This window comes from Pieris rapae, chromosome 7, assembly GCF_905147795.1.
Source record: "Pieris rapae chromosome 7, ilPieRapa1.1, whole genome shotgun sequence".
Lineage (NCBI taxonomy): Eukaryota > Metazoa > Arthropoda > Insecta > Lepidoptera > Pieridae > Pieris > Pieris rapae.
In genome coordinates this window covers 9,349,209-9,374,211 of record NC_059515.1, presented here as the reverse complement: position 1 = coordinate 9,374,211, position 25,003 = coordinate 9,349,209, and the positions used below count along the sequence as shown (strand labels likewise).

The 25,003-nt window shown below is 31.9% G+C and overlaps 4 protein-coding genes across 6 annotated transcripts in view; 1 reads left to right on the top strand and 3 right to left on the bottom strand.

Annotated features, from left to right (window-relative positions):
- Window positions 1–126: 126 nt before the first annotated feature.
- LOC110996967 (sphingosine-1-phosphate lyase) lies at window positions 127–11,440 on the bottom strand. The gene is made up of 11 exons (XM_022264882.2): window positions 11,070–11,440; window positions 10,693–10,830; window positions 7,766–7,981; window positions 7,214–7,422; window positions 5,721–5,954; window positions 4,939–5,148; window positions 3,962–4,082; window positions 3,270–3,387; window positions 2,215–2,361; window positions 1,510–1,630; window positions 127–724 (listed from the first exon to the last, which is right to left on the bottom strand). Exons 2-11 carry the CDS (start codon window positions 10,826–10,828, stop codon window positions 605–607), a joined length of 1,632 nt encoding a protein of 543 aa, XP_022120574.2. The 5' UTR covers window positions 10,829–10,830; window positions 11,070–11,440; the 3' UTR covers window positions 127–604.
- A 390-nt stretch (window positions 11,441–11,830) lies between these two features.
- Window positions 11,831–17,019, top strand: LOC110996998 (ras suppressor protein 1). The gene is made up of 6 exons (XM_022264925.2): window positions 11,831–12,017; window positions 12,356–12,646; window positions 13,655–13,737; window positions 14,415–14,529; window positions 15,898–16,030; window positions 16,357–17,019. Exons 1-6 carry the CDS (start codon window positions 11,867–11,869, stop codon window positions 16,439–16,441), a joined length of 858 nt encoding a protein of 285 aa, XP_022120617.2. The 5' UTR covers window positions 11,831–11,866; the 3' UTR covers window positions 16,442–17,019.
- Window positions 17,019–22,910, bottom strand: LOC110996997 (nuclear envelope integral membrane protein 1). 2 transcript variants are annotated; one of them, XM_022264923.2, is made up of 9 exons: window positions 22,617–22,910; window positions 22,315–22,436; window positions 22,024–22,237; window positions 21,773–21,939; window positions 21,060–21,275; window positions 20,692–20,816; window positions 19,556–19,717; window positions 18,973–19,008; window positions 17,019–18,429 (listed from the first exon to the last, which is right to left on the bottom strand). In XM_022264923.2, exons 1-9 carry the CDS (start codon window positions 22,678–22,680, stop codon window positions 18,276–18,278), a joined length of 1,260 nt encoding a protein of 419 aa, XP_022120615.1. In that variant the 5' UTR covers window positions 22,681–22,910; the 3' UTR covers window positions 17,019–18,275. The 2 variants fall into 2 exon arrangements, with proteins under 2 accessions (XP_022120615.1, XP_022120616.1); XM_022264924.2 differs by lacking the exon at window positions 18,973–19,008 and having other exon boundaries at window positions 22,617–22,906.
- A 953-nt stretch (window positions 22,911–23,863) lies between these two features.
- Window positions 23,864–25,003, bottom strand: part of LOC110996996 (myosin heavy chain 95F) — a 41,094-nt gene continuing 39,954 nt past the window's right edge. For both annotated transcript variants that reach the window (XM_045629031.1, XM_045629032.1), the window contains one exon: window positions 23,864–24,790. The gene's annotated coding sequence lies outside the window, so the exon portion shown is untranslated. The remainder of the gene's footprint in view (window positions 24,791–25,003) is intronic.

Below are 25,003 nucleotides of genomic sequence, written 5' to 3'. Positions count from 1 at the left end.
ACATCAACGTCTATCGGGTCCACGAATAAAAATATAATATATATTATATTATAATTCTGAACAAATAATAATTTATATATATATATATAAGATAGAAAATCTAATTTGGAAAATAAAATCCATTTATTGATTAAACTTTATTAAAGAATAACAGTTGTTTTACAAAGTACTTAAAGGACTGTTAATATAAAATTTATACACGATCTTAGACCTTGCAAGTTTATTTATATATATATATAATAATTAGGTACCATAAATAAATACAAAAAAAAAGATTTCACCCTTAAACAATTATTTTACACTTATTTTTTATTACAATATGGTCGAATTTCCCCAAAATAATTGCAAACAAAATTTTAACAACATAAAATTAATCATTAATACACTTTTGACAATATTTATAAGTTCCCATATTTCAAAAATTTCAACAATTACTAATTATATAAATTTCTTTTACGTATTTATATAAACATCGTACGCTTAAATTGCTAAATAAAAGACTTCTTCATATGTATCACAATTTCCATAAAAATATAATCGTTTTAAATAATGAATAGAAAATATTGTGTGTACTGTGTACATAAACAATTGAATACACAAGAAATTATTTTTTATCGTAGTCCTGCTCCGTTGGCAAATAATACATAGAGTCAATGAAATGTTTTGTAATATCTGACACCAGACTACGGTCCGAGATGCTCTGAGCTACGCCATAAATGGCCATCTGCAAAAGGAAGTTTTTTAGTTTGTGTGTGGTTTTGCAATAATTTCTAAAATAAGTTTTTTAATATAAGATTTAAGATACTAAGGGCCTGTTTCTCAATGTCCGGATAAGTTCCAAATAAGCTATTTGTTACTTATTGGTAGGATAAATAGTATTTTTGCGTTTCACGACTGTCAGATAGCGCTGTACGTCATGAAAAGCTAAGTATATTATTTGGAACTTTTATCTTTCGAATAATTTATGTGTTGCATAGCTATTTGGCACTTTATCCATACATTGTGAAACAGGCCCTAAATCTGATATTATAGAGGTAAACTACTCGATGTTTTTTTTCCTTTATTCACAGTGGTTGTCTGGAAGAAATCGCTCGAAACCGATAAGGCCGCCGGTTGCTTTTCATTAAATTATGTTTAATATTTTTTTCCTTTTATGTAATGCAACGAAGTGTTAATAAATAAATAAATAAACTTTCTGAGGTTAGGGCCCGTTCAAGTATCAGTATAGAGAGGAGAGGGGAAGGAAATCTTTGATTTTCTTAGTTGGTGATTACAACAGTTATTTACCTTTTTACACAAATTTTGGGTTTTTACACAAAGTTTTACACAAATTTAGGGCGAACAGGTCAACAGTAAAATTAAGTCAGAAGTCTCCATAATCGTCGGCATGCATGGGGAATGTCATAAGAGTGGAAATTGGTCCCTCCGTACATACATTATATGTGTAGTGTTTTGTGTGAATGTAAATGCAGTAATATTTATTTTATATTTAATAATGGTAAATATTACCTTTCCTTCGACAGGAGCATCGCCAGCCTTCAAGCACTCAGCTGCAACCGCGCGAATGTCATTGACGAAGCGTTCGGCCACGCCTTCCGCTGTATGGGCGTGGGTCACGCAAATGTGAATCCTAGGCAAATCAAATAATTAAAATTAATCCATACGCAGTTAGTATTCCAGGTTTGTTTCTTTTTGACTTTTGCATCAGTTTTCATTAATCTCTGTTCATAGCCAAATAAAAGTAATGTACTGAAAATCTCTCAAAATAGCATGTGTCGGGCATAGGAGGCTGATTAGTAATTTATTTAATCTGAGGCCCAGACCTAAAAATGTTGTAGCGCACTGGTAAAATTGTGTACATTCCGTATCAAATAAAGATGAACTATTAAATTGACAAATTATGAAGGAACAGAAATCTGAGGCCCAGACCTAAAAATGTTGTAGCGCATTGGTAAAATTGTGTACATTCTGTGTCAAATAAAGATGAACTATTAAATTGACAAATGATCACGAAATAGAAATCTGAGGCCCAGACCTAAAAATGTTGTAGCGCATTGGTAAAATTGTGTACATTCTGTATCAAATAAAGATGAACTATTAAATTGACAAATGATCACGAAACAGAAATCTGAGGCCCAGACCTAAAAATGTCGTATCGCGCTGGTAAAATTGTGTACATTCTGTATCGTTTAAATACCAATTGAAGCAACTTACCCAGATGGAAATTGGAGAGCATTCAAACTCCACCCCTTTTTGTGTAACAAATCGGCCATTTTGAATATATCGAATTGCTTCGAGCCGAATGCGATGACGGTAGTCGCCGGTTTTCCGAATATGAAGATACCCTTTATCTTTTGCAATCTGTGATAATAAAAACACGTTTTACAGGAGGCAAACGAACGCCTATAAGTGTTAACCGTCAAAGGACACCTGTAACGGGAAGGTTGGCGACCTTTGAGGGTAAACGATTTCTTGACCACCCATGGGCAATGCGTGTTTACGCGTGTGTTGACTACTTTTTATTTTATTTCTTACTTAAAGGTTTTAGTGACCAAACAGGCATCAAAATCAATACAGAAATCTGTGCGCTATCGTTTATTAGTGATCATTAACGAACGACTCTGAAATTAGGATGAAGTTACAGGTTTAAAGACTTTATTTCTCAAAAAAGACAAAAATGTCACTTGCATGAGAATAACACTTTAGTTTAACATGATATTGTCGTTTTTACAATAATCAAAGTAAAAAAACATAAAAGCAAAAGTAAATTATAAGAAATTAATTTAAAAGTAATTTCATCTAACATAAACACTTAGCTTTGTGTTGAGCAATTTTTTTATATTTGTGGGTAGTTTGTTATACATACATACACTGTTATAAATTTCTTGACATTGGTATTGGTCAGATGATGACATCAAGACATTCATAGAATTAAATATATTTTAATAAAACAAATATAAAGAAAGAAACACAAGAATAATATAAAACACATTTTAATTTAAGATGTATGATGTATTATTTAAGTTAAAGGTTCTATATTTTTTGTATAAGCATTGATTATGCTTTTCACCCGTCACATTTCTTTTTTTAGAATTTTCCCTTACTAAAGTTGTCTGGAAGAGATTGCGATAATGGAACGTTCGAGTAAGTTATAGTAACAAAATGGTTGGGGGGGTCAAGAATCTAGAAAAATTGTGTGACTACATGAACGCTCCCTAATTTAATCCATATTTTTTACATATATATCAAAAACATAAATTAAGACTTACTCCTCAAGTATGTAGTTGGTGGTCTGCAGAATCTCCCTCGTCATGTCAACGTAACGATTCTTCCCAATATACATCATACTAGCCCAACAGGCCGCGATTGAACCACCGGCACGGCTGCCTAAGATAAGGCCAAAAAAATGTTATTGCTAAAGTCGACGCATTTTAAACTGCAGATTGCATTCTGACTCCAGATTGGTCGTTACGAAATATATATATTAATATAATAAAAGATTTGAGAGCAATAAATATATTTTAATGTTGGCAACACTTAACATCATTGAACTCCCTAACCAAACCCGCGTTCACTTCTTCCACTTTCTTTCCATCTTTCTTAGATTTTTCTAAATGAAGGCCTGTTGCATCCCTTATATTTAACCCTGATCCCAGATTCCTGCCTAATATGTGATAAAGGATAATGATTAATTAATCATTTGCAATAATACATTCCTAAATACCTACTGAAATTAAAAAAAACAGAATATTTTGAATGAAACGTGACCGTTTCCTGAATTAGTATAAAATAATAATTTTTATGTGTTTCATTTCCGATACATTTGTAGACAAACATACACATACAGTCTTCGAAACTTGAATACTCAAATATTTGCAGACTTCTAAGCATATTTGATATCTAAATAATCTCTGGTATGTAGATTAAAAATATAGTTTTAACTTGTTTAAATCAGCTTTACCATTAACAGTGGGCGAGCCGTAGACGCCTCCGGGCCAGTCTGTAGTGACCGTGTACTGACCATGCCTGTACTCTTCATGTCGATACAGTACCACTGACGTTCCTTTAGGCGCGAACCCGTACTGGAATCAAAGTACATCTACGTTTACGTTCCGATATATTCTCTTTAAATCAGAAAAAAATAAATGCTCAGCTAAAAGCGCCATTGTCTGAAGAATCTAGCGACGGATCGCTTTTCCAGCTTTAAGGGTTATCTGGAACTTGTCCAAGGTAAAATTTGGAGGCACGGTTTTATCTGGTTACATATCAGCACCGTGCACGCAAAGGCCATTTATCTTGATAGAAATTTAAACGAGAATAGCCGGATTGTACCCCTCACAGCAAGTACCCATACAATTTGTTATAAAACAAACCTACAGGTTAATCGAAAAATTTTATATATTATTTATTAATTAATTTTAATATTAAATATTCACAACATTCTACAATCATACTATGAATAATACTCTGTGCTTGCACAGATTAGTTCTATATAAATGAAACCCGGAGTGGCAGTTATATAATTCTTATTTGCTACGGGTAATTATTCACTGAGTATATAGTTTAATTATTTCTTATTTATAACATTTATTACAGTCAAACTATAATATAATATACAAAGGTAATTTAGCACTGTAGCGTCCTCACAGTCTGCAACCACACAGTGTTTATCTTCTATATAGACTTTATAGTCAGTTGTCAAAATAAATCTGTCAGTTGTCAGTTACAATAATTGTGAAATATTAGTTTCCCATCCATAAATATGCATAGATAAATCCTACCTCTAAACATGATAAATATATCATGGAATATTTTAACATCTAAATTTACATTAGATGTTGAAATAATTAGCTATAAAATTCTAAATTTTATTTTAAGGTTCGTTGGCATATTTAATTTTCAATATTAGCATGAGTTAAGAATTCTTAAATAACAAACCTTATGTGTATCAGCAGACATACTAGCGACACCTGGTAGCCGGAAATCAAAATCGGGAACCGGATATCCGGCATCCGGCATGAAGCACGCCACGAAACCGCCGAGACACGCGTCTACGTGTAAGGGAATCTCGTACTCTACGGCTATGTCGGATAGAGCTCGGATGTCATCCATTGTACCGTAGGGGAAGTTGGGTGCTGATCCTACAATCTGAAATATATCAATACAGAGTAAATATTCCAATAGTATAAAAATTCAAATAAACAAAATAAATGGAAAGAGAAACAGTAAATGACCTGAAAAACAATAGGCATTTTGCCATAGTCTATGATTACTTCACGCCGATGGAGACGGCTGGGTTATACCTAAACTGTGTTGCCATTATGCGTAACCAAAACAAATGAAACAGGGCCCTAACGCAGAGTTATTTTTATATATTAACTATATCACTTTTCTTTCAGTTTCAGACATCAAATTGTTATATCAAGAAACGAAAATATATGGCAGCCGTGAAAGGCTCTCAAAAAGTTCGAAGAATAGTTGTAAACGTCACGGTATTTTCGCTCAGATGGAAACAACGTTAAGACTTAAAGATTATTCTACCAAAACACACTGTGATTAAAGGATAAGCAGATTTTTCAGAGAATAAAAGAAGTTGGTGGGCGGAAAAATAGTTACTTGTATGATTGTATGATACGAGAAAATTTTACGTGAGAAGAAAAAAGTACTACTGCGTAAATAATACCATATTAAAAAAATTCTAAATATCTATGTCAACTTACCAAACAAGTCCTGCGTCCAATGGCCTTCTTAACAGCGTTGATGTCAACTGTCAAAGTGTCAGGATTGACAGGCACCGTGACAACTGAAATGTTCAAATATTGCGCGGCCTTGTCAAAGGCGGTGTGAGCCGTCGTGGCAAGTACCATTTGAGGATTGCTTATGCCCTTGTTGTATGCGCGATCCCTGAACGCTTTGCACGCCATCATTATTGACTCTGTACCACCGGTTGTTACCTAATACAATAGTTTCAAATGAGTTTACTTTTTTAAATAAAAATATGGTTAAACGGCCAGAAGGCTCTCGAGTACCGGTACGGTTTGAAGACCCTAAATCTAAATGGTTGAGAAATACTGCACCCTTCCACTAACAGGGCATAAAATCCATGTATTGACTCAAAACGTGTGTGAAACAGAAAAGACGAATCACCTATAAAAACCGAAATTATTAGTGGAAAGGACCCAGGAATTTATGCAATAAAATAGTACAATGTTTTTTTTTCAATTTTCTAAATAATTACAATCTAGGGACCGCAGATGAATTATAGAAATAGACAATGTATAGATAAAGTATTTTTTATTTTATTAAAAGTTATTGTTTCTTTTATAAGACAATTTAAAAGTATAGGTGGCATCATGTAAGAAGAGCGCTGGCGGTCAAGCTGCGCAGTAGATGATTTATCGATCTATTTGGTGGCATGAGGTGCGGCGCGCGGCGGGCGAGTGACGCGCCGCTTGCTTGCCGGTGCGCTATTGGTTCGTCAGTTAACCTTTGCTTCCCGCGCTGTGTTCACGTTACGTTTGTTCTCAAAGTACTACCGCACACAAAAGTTTTTAATTACGAAATGGTTTTTCACAGAAAAGTGAGAAAAATGATTTATGATGTATATTGTTCTATGTCCTCATCTGGATTTCACGTCACCCATGACGATTTAATGGAAGGAGTTTCACCTTTACTTTAATTTTTTTAAAGATTCTAGATTAAACATTTTAAACTGAATTCAACATGTTTTAGTTCTATTTTCTATTCCATATATTTATCAATGTACCTAGCATTAATCAATATACGAAACGGCGAGCAAAAAGATCGTTAAAAAATAAAACAATAGGCCCAGTATAGTACTTGCGTGCGCGAGTGTACCCGTGCGCAAAGTTACCCGCTCCACTTTCTTCCAGCGCTCTTTTTACGTGACGCGGACTATATCTACCTATTGTTCATTGCAATAAATGTTGACGAAAACTATATTTTTAAAGAAATATAAATTAACTTTGATTATTATATTATATAGAACTACTAAATTAAAAAGAAAAACACTTTTTTAACGGATTATAGATATGTATTATTATATTTAAACTTATAATTATTTGTACATAATTTTAAATTTAAACCGACGTTTCGTTGACGTGTTTTTCTTTAAATGTGTAAAAGTTATGTAAATAAAAGACAATACTATGTACTAAATTAAAAGTTTTAACTAATAAATAAAATTAATTACCGTGCCGCAGCACTTGTCATCTCCGTGGAATAAATTGATCGCCATTCTAACAATTTCAGCTTCCATCTTATTAATGCCCGGGAACACATCAGCATGTAGAGGATTAGTATAGGCCGTTAGCGCATACGCGTCACACGCTACACGATAAATATCATCATTCGTATGATATACTGCACCTGATACGTTGCCACCCTTCCAGTCGTAGGAACCTAAAACATATAAAATAACATTTTTATTCTACCCTCATATCAGAATACCACCACAGACAATGATGTTATCCATATTTTTACTGTGTTCCACATTTTTTACAGACAAATTTGTGTTTCGCCCATTTGGATTTCATGTTTTGAAGAACCAGCTGCCAGTAGAGGTACTTAGGGGCCTTCAAGATAGGAGCGTAGCCCCCGACGTTGCAGGTGTCCATGGCCGACGGTAATTACTTTATTCAAAGTAACCTGCTTGCCACCCGTTTCATTAAAAAAAGACGTAGCTTATGTCACTCCTTTCTTTCACTTCTCTACAGTAAATTCTCATAACTATAATTCATCTGACCTAAGCTCAAGTGATCCCTTATTTCTTCTACAACACGTTCTGAGGGCAGACCATTCTCCGGGAGATTCCTATTAACATTGACTCCAGCAAGTCTCTTTGCCACATCTTTGCGAAAGTCTGCCTTGATTTCATTCATTTTCTCTTCAATTTTTCGTCGTACAATTGGTACACGCCGGAGCCATCGAAAGAACTCTTTCCTTAGCCTTGTGGTAGGACCTGATGGGAAAAAAATGTATCAGAAATTGGCTAAATTGACGAATTTTGCAATGTAAACATCTAACGTCCCTCGATTTAATGACACCCCTAAAGCGGCGAAACCCCTCGGCTTAGGTTGGTGTAACACTATGATTTGGGCCCCACAAAAAAAAAGAAATATTCTTTATGGTAGAAGGAATTCAAAATAAATTTACGAGATACATTTATATATGTATGGACTGTACCCATTTTACCCAGTAATGTATCCAATTTTGTGTCTCTGGTCAGTATAACAATATTTTTTTAAGGTCCTTAGAGGTAAAATATATACGGAAATGTTGTAAGTTGGAGTGTGTTTTGGCGGTAATACTTGGCGTGGTAAGCGGTCGCAATTGCTTGCAGTGCCTCGGTCGCGTACAAATAAACTCAGAAAAGCACCATTTACGCGTGTCTTGCGCACTCTAAATATTATTGCCAGTGAGACGGATATAAGTTGCACACTGGCTGAATTCACAAGATTTGCATTATTTATAATTTAGTTGGTTAAAATGGTTTGGGTTTTAAGTTTTTATTTGTTATGTATATACATGTATTATGTTTGTTAGTTAGTTTTTCTATTGTATTAGTATTAAGTTACTGTCAAAATAGGAAATAACGAAAATAAAATATATAAAAAATCTTGTCTTCATTACAATGATACACTCTACATAGCATACCTTAATAACGACAATGAAATAACAAAAAGTACTTTATAAGTTACGAATACGTTTAGAGATTACGTCTTTATTGTCCCAGCCCGTAGTAAACAAGTCTATCGGTATTTTAAATTCTAATAAGTCCGTCCTTTTGTTTACAAATTAGGATTGCTTGAACGTGATTAACACGAAGATGACTCAATATCGCAAGATATGAATAAAATAAGCCTACTATACAACATAATTTCTGTTGTAGTCGTCGTAGTTGTAGACGTCAGGCGAAAATAACGAACTATACGCAAACGCGTTCAAATAAGGATTGTGTTATATATGTCACCGTAAGATTGTAAACATCGTTATATTACAATCTATATAGTAAGATTGTAAACTATCGATAGATTGTGAACCGTATCATTATGATTGCAATTTAACGCATCATTTTTCGCTATATTGTAATCTACCGAAATGAAACCGTTAAATTACAATATGTCCCGCGTCAAATTGTCAGCTGTCTGCAAGTTCTTCCTGATTGGTCGGTCTGATTTAATTTAGAAATGAAATAAACGTGTCACTTAAATAAAATAAATTTATTATTTAATAGGAAATTAGAAATCCTGACATATGTTAGAAACAAATTGTAACGAAATATTTATTCTACAAACACAAGTTCTAATTCAAAATTAAAAAAAAATCAACAATTATTATGTCTTTAAGCACAAATTATAAAAATAGAAATAAGAAACAAATATGACGTGTGGCCGAGGTGGCGGGGGCACATACCGTTCAACCAATCAGAGCGCGAGTTGCATTCCGTCCTACGCCGGTTCACAATTTGACCGCTTCCCATCGATAGATTACAATCAAGCGAAAAATGATGCGTTAAATTGCAATCATAATAATACGGTTCGCAATCTATCGATAGTTTACAATCTAACTGGATAGATTGTAATATAACGATGTTTACAATCTTACGGTGACATATACATAGAGATAACGCTGATAATTTATATTGAATAAAAATTTATTCTTACGTCCAATTTCTGCAAAAAGTAGAGATAAAATCATGTCAATGTGTCATGTAAAGTATGTAATTATAGAACATTTATTTGTAAATAAAAGAGTAAAATTTTCTACATACAAATTGAATGATATCATATATCTCGAGACAAAATACAAGGAAAAGTTTAATGTAATTGCCATCATGACTTTGCAACATTCATGTGAGTCATAGAAGTGTTCAGCCTATGTCAAACAATTGTGCAAATGATCTTGGAAGATAGATATGGACAATAACAAAACGGCCTTGAGGAGAAACTAACATGTAATTCATTTTGCAGTTGCCTGATTCATTCAAAAAGTTTTGAAATATATCAAAATTTTTTTTGTTTATTTTTATCACTAGAAAATTAGAAAGCACCTCCGACCAATTCTTAATATAAGTGTTCAAACTCCAGCTACAGTCAATTTCACTTTCATTGCAACATAAAATAAAGTACTGTAAGGAAATAGACATGTCCAAGACAATGCACTAAAAATATTGTGCCGGGCACAAAAGTCAGATTAGTCTGTATCTTTATGGCCAAATATAAGTAATAATTTCATTGAGTATAGTTATAACTATACAAATTTATTATCTTATCCAATAATGAATGTAACTAGATATAAATAAATTGTTATCATTAATCAGAAAATAATTAAATAGACAACAATCATCATACATTTTGAAATGAATACTGAAATTATTTTGTAGAAAGAGTTATCATTCTAGAATACAACTTTTGACTACAAATGTATAAAGGCCATACCAACAGTGTTAAATAGATATAAGTCTTGGCCTCAGATAGGCATATTTCATAAGCTTTCCTTTAATCTCTAAAGAAGAAATCTATAAGATAATGATAATGAGATAATGCATATGGCATTATCTAAATAAGTTATGTTTTGCAGTAAAATTATTGCTGTAGACAAAATATGTACAAATTAAGCCTTAATCTATGTTATAATAATTTTAAGTGGCAAGAATATTAAAATACTTACTTTCTTTTGCATTGTAAAGACTGTGAGCCCAAACAAGGGCCAAAACAGATGAGGCTGTCATTGTAACAATTTGCCATGGCTCTCTCTCATCAAAGAATTTATTAATGGCTTTTAATGGCTGTGGTCGCTCACTCATTTCTAAAATGCATGTATGTAATATGTACACAAACTATTACATATTACTGTATCTTAAATAAGATAACATGTTAAGGATGTGTCCCTCAGAAGGATTACTAAACTCATGTTATGTCTAATAAGATATAACTATGTAAAGAATGGTTTTAAAATTAATTTCAATTGAGGCTTTATTAAAAAAATAACTATTTAGTAAGCAAGCAAAATAACAAATTTGGCAAGAATAAAATAAAGGTACTTACTCGTTTTTGTTTTGAAATATTTGAGGAAACTTGGGCTTATCACAATATAATAGAATCTTTAACATTAAAAAAACAGCGAACTGTTAATCATAGTAAAAAGATAAGGTAAAAATTCTTGCAACAGTAATTAGTGCTCAACCAGTAAGAACGAAATGTGATAATGAGTAATTAACAAACAATATTTGAAAAATATTTTTCTGTCTAAAGGTCGGACTGAGCGCAATAAAATTCTATAATATAAATTATGTACGAAAACTTTCCGGGGTATTTAATTAATAGATTAACAAACTGAAAATATATTATAAGAGATTAAGAGGTACTAGAGTTAATATAAGTTATCTCTGTTTTAATCTCTAATAATAATACGTGATAGCAAATTGTAATAACTAATAACAATAAAAAGGCGAACAACGATACCGATTGGCCGTTGACGATTGCCGAATGCCGTCGTCCTGACAGGACAGACCTCAGAAATTTATGTTTAACTATCAATTTTTATATTCATTATCTGTTAGTCTTAATAATTGATTGTAGAGTTTCGCGTTAAATAGGAAGTCACTCTAGATCTAGAAGAACAATCACATTCTCGTTTAAAATTTTTGACAAACCTCTAAAACTATTAATTATAATTTATAAAAGATTAATTAAACCTAAGTCTGAAATTCTCCTTTTTCTACAATGGCAATGTTTATGTTCTCTAGCATTTTTTTTATTTCTACCAATCAAGTTTTAGGACAAATAGTAAAACCAGTTCTGATTGGCTTGCACTTCTTTGATTTCATACGTTTACCACAAAAATGAATCATCCGCCGCCAGTTTCCTGTATTCCAAACACTGCCAAAATGTCGAAGGCTAAAAAAGTTATTGAAGAAGCCAAAGAAATTAATAATCCAGAGATAGATCTGGTTGATAAAGGAATTTCTAGCTTAGATGAAATACCAGGCTTATGTAAGTATGCACTTCTAACTGGTTTTTCCTTATTTGTACGAAAACTAGTTTTCAACAGAGTAGTTTCGCAACAACATTACCAATCTTTATTATTTTTTTAATGTAATCCCCTCGAATTATTATCCTTTAAGTGTGTACAGGTACAAAATAGTTTTTTTTTAAATACTTGAAAAAACTGTACCACAAAATAAATCACTGATTATTTTAGGATTTATTTTTAATGATGACTTCACCTTCACCTACACTTTTAGTTTACAATTAATTTTTGTTTGTTTCCTCTCTGAACCATAGACGTAAAGTAGCAGTATAAATTGATTGTAATTGTAACATTGTTTCAGTTAGCTTGGAAAATATTACAAGATTAACTTTAAGTCATAATAAGCTCCAAGTTGTGCCAGCTGGTCTTGCTAATTTGATGAACTTGGAGATATTAAATCTTACCAACAATCACATTGAAGAACTACCTGTGAGTTTGTCTTCTCTACCAAAACTAAGAATTCTCAATGTATCCCTTAATAGGTTGTATGCATTGCCTCGAGGGTTTGGAGCTTTTCCTGTACTGGAAATTTTGGATTGTACTTATAATAATCTGAAAGAGACTACATTGCCTGGAAATTTCTTTATGATGGGTAAGTTCTGTATTTTTGTTTGTTAGGTTCGAAATATTACCCAACTTAAACATATTCTTTAATAAGACAGCTATAGGTGATACTCCCATATGATAATATCTGAAAGTCAATGTTCATGTCAATTCTCATTTCTGAAACTTAACTCTATAATCCCCCCATAGGATAATTTGGGTGGGGACATTAGGATATGTAGGTAACCAGTGTCTTACATGTTTAACTGTCTTCGAAAATCCTTATGGTAAATATTGCAACCCTAAAAATTTTTTAATTTGGAATATCATTTAGAATATTTGTTGCAGTATAAGAAAAAAATAACCATATATTTTCAAGTAACAATTGTATATATAATGTATTAGCTGACCCGGCAAACATTGTTCTGTTATATGAATAATTTCTAAGGAATTTCTAGTGTAAAAAAAAACTATGTATTGTAAGTATGTAAGGATGTGGTATATGAGTGAAAGAGGCATGGAGGGTGTAAACTACAATCAACATTAATAATTATTGATAAACTTGGAAAAACAATTATAGTCCAGCAAATTAATAATAAATTTAATTGAGAATACAGTTAATATCAGAGTTACACTGAGGTAGTAAAATGATAATTCTTAATGCAACTAGTACCCTTGATGCATGATGAATAATAATGGCCAAAAACTGTGGAGGGAGTGAGAGAAGGCTTATGGTGTGAGAGAAACAGGAGACCTGCTTCGGTCTCATCAGAATCTATTTAGAAACTATGTGCAAATAAATGATAAACTATAAGGAAAATTAACATTCCATATTTATTAAGTTTGTTATCCCTTTTCATGACTATTGGTTGTCATGACATGTTGGTTATTGTATAGCTTTCTGATATCATTAATATTGGGGTATCTCTTTTTTATTATTCCTTTGGACACTTTAAATATCATAGTCAACACATCTATTCAAATAGTTATTAGTTACACATCATGTGAAGTTTGTTGGGAAACAATATTTATTTATTTCAAATGTTTGTTTTTTCAGAAAGCCTAAGAGCTCTTTATTTGGGAGATAATGACTTTGAATATCTTCCGGCTGAGATTGGAAACTTGAAAAATCTTCAGATTGTATGTATAATTTTTATATTGCTTTGAGATTTAGTGACTACTGATAGCTATTAATATGACTATACTAGTCATTAATTTTTTGACTGTACTTTAGTCATCATTATAATCTCTAATGAGCATGCAACAGTTAAATATTTTTGGTAAATTAAGGGCCTATTTCACAATGTATGGATAAAGTGCCAAATAGCTATGCAACACATAAATTATTCGAAAGATAAAAGTTCCAAATAAGATACTTCGAATTTCATGACGTATAGCGCTATCTGACAGTCGTGAAGCGCAAAAATACTATTTATCCTACCAATAAGTAACAAATCGCTTATTTGGAACTTATCCCTACATTGTGAAACAGGCCCTTAGTGATACATGGGTAATACTGAAAATGTTTAGAACTGGCCAGTTAGAAACATTGCAAATGAAAACTTTTTTGAATTTCAATTTTAGAACTCTTTGGTAACCTAGTGTAGTATATTGCATTCATGAATGGCTTCTTATTTAACATTTACCGCCAGTTCTCAAATCAAGGGTGTAGAACGGAAGAGAAGAACTGGCAATAAACTCTCCGCTACTCTTTTTAATCAACAAGTTTTTGATTGATGAATTTATTTATAAAACATTTCAACGTTTTGATGAAATATTTATTATAATATAAAATATTATACATTTATTATCTGCAGCTATCCATGAGGGAGAATGATCTGATTGAAGTACCACGAGAGTTAGGCCAGTTGACAAGATTGAGGGAGTTACATTTACAAGGAAATAGACTTGTTGTGTTGCCACCAGAAATAGGTAATTTTATTTACAATTTAAAACCTTATTTTTGACAAAAAATTAATTAGTAATACTTAACATCAAATATCTTAATATATATAAATCTCCTGTCACAATGTTTGTCCTCAATGGACTCCTAAACCACTTAACCGATTATAATAAAATTCGCACACCATGTGCAGTTTGATCCAACTTGAGAGATAGGATAGTATAAATCTCAAATTATAGTCGCAATTTTATTTTATTGCAAATTATTTGTTTTTAATTTGATATAATTCTAACAGATGGCGCTGTGTTAAAAGTACCAACGTTTCCCATAAGTTCTCCTACCGTTTCCCTTGAATAGTTTACTCCTATGTAATATAATAAAAACCTAAGCCACAGCAACGCTTGGCCGAGTCTGCTAGTAGTAGTAGCAGTAGTAGTATAACGCGGGGCTCCCCAGTACCAGCTCCTTCCACTTGACCGTATTCTGCGAAGAGCAGTTTGAATCGTAGATGACCAATGCCTCTCCGAGCGGCTTGATCCTTTGGCGTTGCGTAGAGATGTGGGGTCTCTCTGCATCTTCTACCGCATTTACCATGTAGTGTTCAGAGGAGTTGTTCGGATTAATACCTGCAGCTGGGTTTCAATACAAAATTGTTGAGTGTCCATGGGCGACGGTGTCACTGAACATAAGGTGAGCCTCCTGCCCGTTTGCCCCCTGTTCTATAAAAAAAAAATAGTAAATCGTTTCATGGATAACCATTGTATGTGATAATAGTATAGTTTCCAAGAAATTTGTAGAGAAATATTTGCACACTTGCCTAGATGCCTAAATATATCATGAGTCAGATTAATTTGTGTTAAATGTCATTATTGATGAAAAGTATCTTGAAGTATATTATTTGCTATGTCTAATGTACGGTGTAGAAAGTACTTCTTAATGAATACTAGCGACCCGCCCCGGCTTCGCACGGGTGCAATGCTGATACTAAATACACTACAGAAAATCTGTGAATGTTGTATATAAAAATGTGGGTTATACATAAGAGATAGACATATACCATCACGGACTTTTCTGTAGACCTTTTCAATGTGTACTGTAATACTTAGTACATTATTTTGATAAAACTCGTAAGGTTCAGCCTGCGTTTGCAATGTAAGCGGAAAAAATGTAATTATTTACGACATCACATTAGAAACCTCAAAAATAACAGTAATTCTCCACTATTTAATGGATATTATTATACATATAAACCTTCCTCTTGAATCACTCTATCTATTAAAAAAAACCGCATCAAAATCCGTTGCATAGTTTCAAAGATTTAAGCATACAAAGGGACATAGGGACAGAGAAAGCGACTGTGTTTTATAATATGTAGTGATGATTGACGATATTATCAGGGTTCTTGGAGCTCGCAAGTAACAAGTCAGTGCTACGGCTTGAGGGGAACTTTTGGGTTCCTCCCATTGAAGATCAGTTGAAATTGGGACCCTCTCATGTGCTGGACTATCTTCGTTCCGAGACGTATAGAGTGTGAGTATCTTTTTTTTGTCTTCAATTATTATATTGCCACACAAATATCCTTATAAAATATTAGTTCATTAACATACATTATTTTTTATGTATCAGCACAGAAATACATGCAAATTGACCTAAGTTTAAATGTTAAAAAGTTTGTACCCTTCTGTCCAGTTATCAAACCTCTGGCACCAAAAATATTCCTAAATAAAATTTAACTTAACGGATTTAACCAAAAGTTTTTCAAAGTCAGGAAGACTTTCCTATCGCCCACGATTGCACTCGTTGTCGGGTTATTAAAAGACATATATTAAGTTCGATTTTATATTTGGTAATTTCAGTCTGTATAGCCGACACGTGTCTGCAAAGCCACCTCCGCCGCCTCAGACGCTTGACAAAAGCAAGAAAGCAAGCCGAATGCGATGATTAGCAAATAATAATATATGACTTATAAACAAAATTAATGATCTAATACAAATAACATCCACCGTTTTAGACCAAAATGTTTTTTTCTAAAACCTAATTCCTGAATTGTTTTCATTTAATTAGCATTTAAGTATGTAATAGACAAAATCTTGACAAACTGTCGAGAACTGACAACAGAGTTTGACTTTTAAAAATTGACCGATGCCAAAATGGCTTTGATGTATTGTGTTGTGTTCTAACTGTATGCTTTATACTAATTTATATTTAGGGTAGATAAAAATATATTTTTGTTAATAAATTAACGATTTATGTATCAAACAAGTCTAGCTTTTTGGCTTAAAAATAATTTTGAACAAAATATCTATTATTAATAATATTTGTTATTATGAAATTAATCCAATTTTATATGAACTAGATTGTAATTTAAGTAAGATACGAAACAGAATATGTATGTATTTTAATTAATGTGCCATAAAATTTGTGTCGTAGTGCGTTATCTGTGGAAGATTGGTTTATATCTATGTGGACTAATTGTTTTCTTATATAATATAATTGATTAAAAATAAAACAAAATTTAATTTAATTTTTTATTCAAACTAGGAAAACAGTCTTATAAAAATATAGTACACACATTATTCAAAGTGCCTTATTTACACTTTATGGTGCTATTATATAAACATTACCAAAATTCACATTGTCTTTACTCGATCATCATTTGTAGTACCATTTAAATTTTGCTAAACTTTTGACTTTAATAACAGTAGCTTCCGGTTTGACAAATAAAGCTATGATCGAGAAAAGCAAAGAGAGGATAAGTATTGAGAAATTTTGACTTCCTCAATTCAATTAAAAAACAGCAATAAATCCTATCAGAATCCTTACAAATTGTTGTTAAATTATTCACAAATTAAATACACTTACAAAATGTATGCAAATTAACATTAAAAAATATTACTAACTAAAATGACTATTTTTTTCGCCATCATTTAGAGATCCTTCGTTCTCTCAAGTTTTACAGCATTAAATCTAAATTCATTCAAATTTAAGATTGTGTGTGTGACTTTATGGCAAAAACGGTTGGAATCATACATCTAAAATTCTTTTGTGTAATTTAATGTTTGCATTTGGCAAACATAATAATAAATATAAATTACCGAATTTACATGTATAAATCTCGTAACTACAACAAGAAAAAGGTGACAACTTAGAGAAAACACGTGTCTATGACGAAGAAAAAAAGGACCACGAGATCGTTGACATACTTAAAACATTTTAAACTAAGAATCATAAATATTTTGTACATTGGCAGTCAAAAGTCACTAAAGTTCCGATTTAATAATTGAAATATTTATGGCGTATGTCGTTTAAATCACTATTGTTGCGCTGGGAACTTGGGCTAGACCCTAGGGAAATGTCGTGTAAAACAAACAAAAAATATTAAAGTTAAACTAATTATTAATAGCAAACTGAAAGAAATCAAAAAAAAGTTTGAAGAGCATGATAAATAATTTAATATGGAAATGTATACTTTTGAATCGGTTATAAAACTTTAAACCTGACTTCTGTAAGTGAAAAATGTATCGGATTTCGATACACGAAAGATCGTGCAAGTTTATTTTCTAAATTTCATCCTAAAACTCAAGAAAATGATGTATCTGTCAAAGTCAGATGTTCGTTTAGTTCGGATAAATTTGACAATAAATTATTGTCAAAGCTAGAGAACACAGAGTAAAATGATCACCAGATGTGAAATAAAAACTTATATTTACAGTTAATTGAAATTGGTACTATTAATAAGGTGTCTTGATCATGCGTAATAGATTGTTTGTTTGTTTTATTCATCGTCATACTCCGAGGATTCATCATCAGATATTTCTAGACGCGACGAGCTAGCTCGTTTCGATCTCTCCATAGAGAAGGCATACGACTCGTAATCCAATACTTCATCGTCGCTCAAATGCGAGTTACCCTCCACGAAACTTGCGAAACTGGAAATAAAATATCTTCATCGTCTAATTTCACCGTTAAAATAATCACCTATCTCTTTTCATTTAAGCGTACATAGAAAGATAGAGACAATGGTATTAGTTAAAAGAGAGCAATTGATTTAGTTTTTATAAATAAGTAGGTAACTTTTTACCTTAGAACTGAACTATATATGTATTCACGGCGGTTAATTATATTTATATAATATTAAAAGTCAGTTGCACATAGCAGTGATGTTCTGTACCTAAATCCTTTTCACAAGTTTAAATCATTTTTCTACTGAACATGAAACATTAAAGGAATTGAAAACGAATAATTTCTGACATTAAATTTTGTTTATAGTAAAATATCGCAAGGTAATCAATTTTACGGGGACAGATGATGTTAAAAGAATTATAATCTGTTCCAAGACAAACTTCACGTAGAAATGGTTTCACAGATCTCAATACTTTAGTATTATATATCTATTTATGTTTGATCAGTGTTAAAGTTTGCAATGTCTTTGTAATTTTAATCAATATAATAGAATGTATGTAAACAATCACCTTCGTCTTCTTAAGTCTCCCCTCTCATTTCGAAATCTAAAATATGAATTATAATATTTACAATATGTCCGAAAGACCCGACACCACATTAGTTTAAATACAATTGAATTTTAAATCAAAATCTAATATTAGTGAAGGTAAAACAAAAAGGTTTGTCGAAATCATATTTTGAGTGCCTTCCTGGTTCCAGTCAACAATTACTTAAATTTTGATTAAAATACCTTTGAAAGTAGAGAAAGAATTTAAATAATGTGTGTGTGTGTAATAGTCTACATACGTAAGAAATGAAACTGAGCTTATTTTTCGAATAATGATCTCCTATGTGCAACTTTACAGAAACCGGTTAAATCAAGTTAAATAAAACAATTTCTAAATTATTAGAATTTCATTAATTGTAATAGGCTTATTACAACCATTACAATCATTATTATATATTTTTGTTATTAATGGCTTCGAATCTCTTCAACCGTGGTAGCAACAAGAAAAACAATGGCGCGTAGCGTAAAAAAATGTGACGCGTAAGCGAAAAATGTGAAGGTAAATATTTTCCAACGTCGATAAAGTTCACTTAAAAATTACTCACCGTTTAGCGTCGTGCAACTTGAGCATGACCCTCCATTGCGCACAATCGGGGCTAGAGCAATGCTCGCGTAGTTGTTCCAACGCACGCTTCGTCTCACGCGCACCTTCTTCGTAGTATTCCTCGCTAGTCAATAAATGTGGTTTTGGTGGAAATCTACGACGCCTGGACAAATGTTTAAATTGAGTAGTGTTGGCTTGAGCATGGACCTAGACATTCAGTCTTATGTCTCGCATATGAGGAATCAACTTGCCTATTAAAAAAAATATCACGAAAGAGATATAGGAACCCAATACCTAGTGGTTAGTGGCACTGGTTTATAATCATCTTTTATATACAGACCAGGTTCTGCAACTTTTAAAGAGATAGCGATCTTGGTATATTCCGGTATAGTTCTTGCAATTATTATTATTTATTTATTATGGCTGATATTCTTGTAAGCGAACTTTTTTAATTTGCTATTAGGAGAGAATATCGGTGTTCTTTAGACACCTCATTCAAATTAGTGAAAGAGTACGTTAAGATGATGTCGTACTTCGTATGTTTTATCAAACACAAAATAACTTATAGGTAAACAAAAGTACACTTATGAACGACACGACATAAAGATTGAAGATGTTAAATTGATTCCAAAATTTTATTTAGAACCACTTCGCAAACAAGGGCGTAGAAAGTTAAGAAGAACTGGCAAGAAACTCCGCCACTGTTATTATCTGCCATGTTTTGAGTTATCTAGACTACACGACGAGATCGATTTTCGGATCGGATGACAAAACACAACCTCTCAATTCTTTTTGGGATATATCAGGTTTTCCTTTTTAACTCAATTTTAGGTAATTAGGTCAAGTTTCTATGTTAGGTAATTAGGTCAAGTTTCTATGTTAATTGGTAAATTATTTAATTTGATATAAATTAATAAAAGCATATATTATTTGGCACAATTAAAAAAATTATATCTACGCAATTATTTTAAGTCTTCTGCCTACTACAAGTACATAAACAACAATTATTATTAATGTAAAAAGCTTTATACAAATATCAACTGCTTCTTTAGACTTATAAGGGAACAATACACACATACAAAGAATAATCGTTACTACGAATTTGCGTGGTAAGCTTTCTGCATTAATAATACTCACCAATATCCCTGTATCCTGTAAAGCCAACTTTGAGGGAAGTACTTGGCCACCAGTGCCGCGATCAGTACTGCAGCTGATGCCTCTTGGTACTGACTGCTGAAGAAGATAACGAAAACACCTACTACCTGGAAACATTATGACTTGTAAATTCCAAAATATTTTTATATGCTTAAAAATACCTTGTTAAATAACATGAATGACTCAACAACAGTATCTAAAGCTGTCCTGAATTATTTAAATAATCAATTTTTTTACAACTACATAATATAAAAAAACCATTTGCAATTATGAAGACAAAACAGCAACTCATACAACCTAAAATAAACACACATATAAATACAAAATATGACAACATTAAAGTAACTAACCTGTAATGTCCACATAACAAGATTCTTACTTCGCTGATTCTTCGGTGGTCCTATTCTATAGCATACTATGAAACTGACAAAACCAGCCAGAAAAGTGTACCAAAATATATAGGCCTGGTATGAGAGCAATAATGTTCTGATATTCTCCCATATTTGTTGGAAAATATATACTCCTACTGTCCAACCGCCTATTAATATACCATAGGTTAAGGTTTTCTGAAATTAAATTATGTTGCTATAAACATACATATGCTGATTTATATCAAGAGAAAGGGTATAAAATATTATACCATGGGGCATACACATTTTAATTATAACAATTTTGTAATGGGCATGAAATTTTATAATTAAACTCAAATTATATTAATATAATATTTTTTTCAATCCAGGATAAGACACAAATCATATTATTTAATTATGCATTAATTATAACATATCTTGAAACATAACATACTATAAGGTTTAGATTCAAAATAGAGACAAAACTAAGCTATAGCTAAGTATCATTTCTATATGTCAAATCCAATGTTTTTCTCAAACAAGAGTAGATCTACATCTTGAACACAACCTAATTATTTATTCAACACATAGGTAAAATAAATTTCTAATAAGATATAAAGAAGTATACAAGCAAGGTTACCCTGTCACACCAAGCATATAAATACTGAAATATATTCTATATTGCTTAATCCACTCATGCTGCACAAACTTACCCTTGGAAGCAGCCTGCTTATATAATACACAATGACCATAAAAGATGCGGATACTCCAACTACAATTCCACACAAATAGAAGAATACTGGGTTACCACTAAGTGAGCGAGAGGCAAATATGAGGGTAATGCCAGATGCCATCATAATAACACGCCAGATATCAACTCCTGGAATAGAATAAAACCTGTGTCAGTTTGTGTAAATCAAAACCTAATTTATCTTTAAGAATTAATGAAATCAGAACCACTTACTTTGAATCTGCAATTCAATACTATGTCTCTGTTTTGTATTAATAGCCATGCAGGTAGGTGTAAAGAGGTTAAGAGACACGCTTCTATATGACTTCTTTTGAAATGGACTAACCACTGCCCAGCCATAGCTATCGTCTGTATAATCTTTATAAACTTCCTCTGGGTTCTCGCCCAGATACTGACTAAACTCATCTGTCTTTATTTTAATATTAAACTGCAAAAAAATATAATTAAATAATACATGATGTTTAATTTATGATGAGATGAATTATGTTTCAATTTATTCATTACCTTAACAGTTTGCCATAATGCTAGAAGGTTTTTCGCAGTGCCGGAATAACAATATACATCTACAGTTTGTTTTGAAGGTGAAATATCTCTGTCAACTACTGTTGGTCCACCAAGCCAATGTACTGTTAAATAAAATACAAGCTTTTTCATATTCTAATACAAAATAATATTAATTATCGTATAAATTGATCTCTGCCTACTTTGAGAAGCGAAGAAAAACAATTGTTTTTGAGTAAATATGTAAATTGAATCATTAACCTATTTCTATATTTAAATATTAAATTTGAAAGTTTTTATCTTACCGTCGTAAGGCAATGAGTGTGTCGTAGTGATAAGAAATAACAAGCTAAGAAATAATAAACTCATTATGTCACAAGATCGAGATTCAGGAGTTTTCAACCAAAGTTATAAGATTCAACATAACGACACTTAAAACATTTATAAGAGTTTAATTCAGACAAAAAAATGTTTTTTTCTAGCAATCTAATTCACGTTTTCACATTACTGTGTAAACTAAAGCACCAATTTTCCACTTTTACGTTCTCGCTTTTACCCAATAATAAAACAAAATAAACCATAGGTTACAAAATTGGATTTGGGAGCACGGGCCATAAAGAATATAGATAAACATAGACTACTTAAAAAGCACAGACAGACAATTAAAATTGTTCGTGAAAACCAGACTTACTATTCTAGACGCTATATTATATCAATTATTTCCGGTATTCAGCCCCAGAAGCTATAATAACATTACATTACGGTTACATAATAACATTTCTTTGCAAATTAAAAAAGTAGTATAAAATATTTTATTTTTGTGGAAATTCTACTCTTGATTTCTATATTTCAATGTGCTATTTCGCCAAAACAGACTACAGCCAAATATTTAGTCATGCACTTAGACAAACGCTTGACATCAGACATGCCAAGACAATTATTATAAAAGCCAAGAAGGAGCATGCTATTGGTATGCTTTGTAGTATGAACTGGCTATTAGGCAGAAAAGCCTACATCTTCATCTACAAAACCAATCATGGGGGTCATCTAGCCGCTCTAATATCGAAATCCTACAGCGGCTACAAAACAAAACAGTGCGAAATGCTGAAGTCCATAAATATTTGGGAATGGCAACTATTGAGGAAGACAAAAAATTTGATATTGATTTGAGATTAACACTACGATACAAAAGGAGACTTTATTAACACGTCAACCCCCTAACTTCGGGCCACTTGGAAACGACGCACTGTGTGTATCGGCTGAAAAGGGCGCAAAATTGCTGCAGTCTGATAGTCTACGAATTACGGAGGGAAATTAAAAATTATTGGATTTGCGTTCCCTAATTGCCATTTCATAAAATCTACTGATTGCAGGTGGACAAAATAAATTGCTGTATTAACTTAAATAACATTTAACGTTTGGGTGTTACATATAACAAATATGACGTTTGATACGCGGGCGCCATTTCCTTGGGCGCACTCACTCCATCAAAGCAATACAGGAAGGCGTAACAAATGTATTTTATTAAATTAAATAATAAAAGACAACCACATCAGTACAATCTTATATTTATTTGGTAAAGCATAACACGTACACAAAGTCATTGTCTACATTGCATAAAAGGCACTCTGTATGTACTTTAAATAACATTTTATACAAGAAAACTGTCGTTAGGAATGAAAATACTGTTACAAATACATGATTCCAATACTGTTTTAGAATGTATAAAATCATACTTGGAATGTTGATAAAATGTGAATTTACCAAAAATTATGCCGTACAACTATTTTTTTTTGTAAATATAATATATAACCGTGTATAAAGAAAATATAATTTTATATAAATAATATTTTTAAGTTCCGATACTTTTCTTATGATTTCATGTGACAAGAAAAATATTTACAAAAGCAATACATATTTTAAATCTATGTTTCACTAAGAAATACTTGACGTTGACAGAGTCAATAGAAATTAAGTAAAAATACACACAATATGAGCAAACTAGTAAAAAGCAACCTATGAATACTGAAAAGAAGTTATCACTCACAAAGATGGCGCGATCTGTGGTTTTAAGAAATAATCATTAAAATAGCGACAATGCGATCATAAAAATATGTATGGAATGTGTTATATTTGATTGAAAACATACTTTCAACTAAAATATTCCGTTTATCAAAAGTCTGACATATTACATTTTTTCTAAATTTGACAGATGCAAACGTAACATCTCCTAAATGCCCAGTCTCAATAGAGACTCGAAGAATAATAGATAGAAATAGAAGGAAAGTTTTTGAAAAGATAAGTCAAAGATTATTTGTAAAAGTTCATATGAATGATGTTTAATTAATTTTTCTAGGATATATTCTTCTACTTGTCTAAATTGTGTACTTATGATCAGTCTCCGTGGACCAAATATTGCACTATCATTAAAAGGCACATGGAAAAGCTCGATTTTGTACCTCATTGCACTAACTTGTACCTGAAACAAAAATGTATGATTATAATGTATACTCTTAAAATATTACATTTAAATAAAAAATATTTATTTGACTGCGGGTTAATTATTAATATTTTTTTTAAATGTGTGTATATCGGAAACAATTACACTAATAGTAGTACAAAAACGATGGATGTTATCGGTTTTAATACAACTATTTACCGAGTTGAATTTAGCAACACATATTTTATTTTT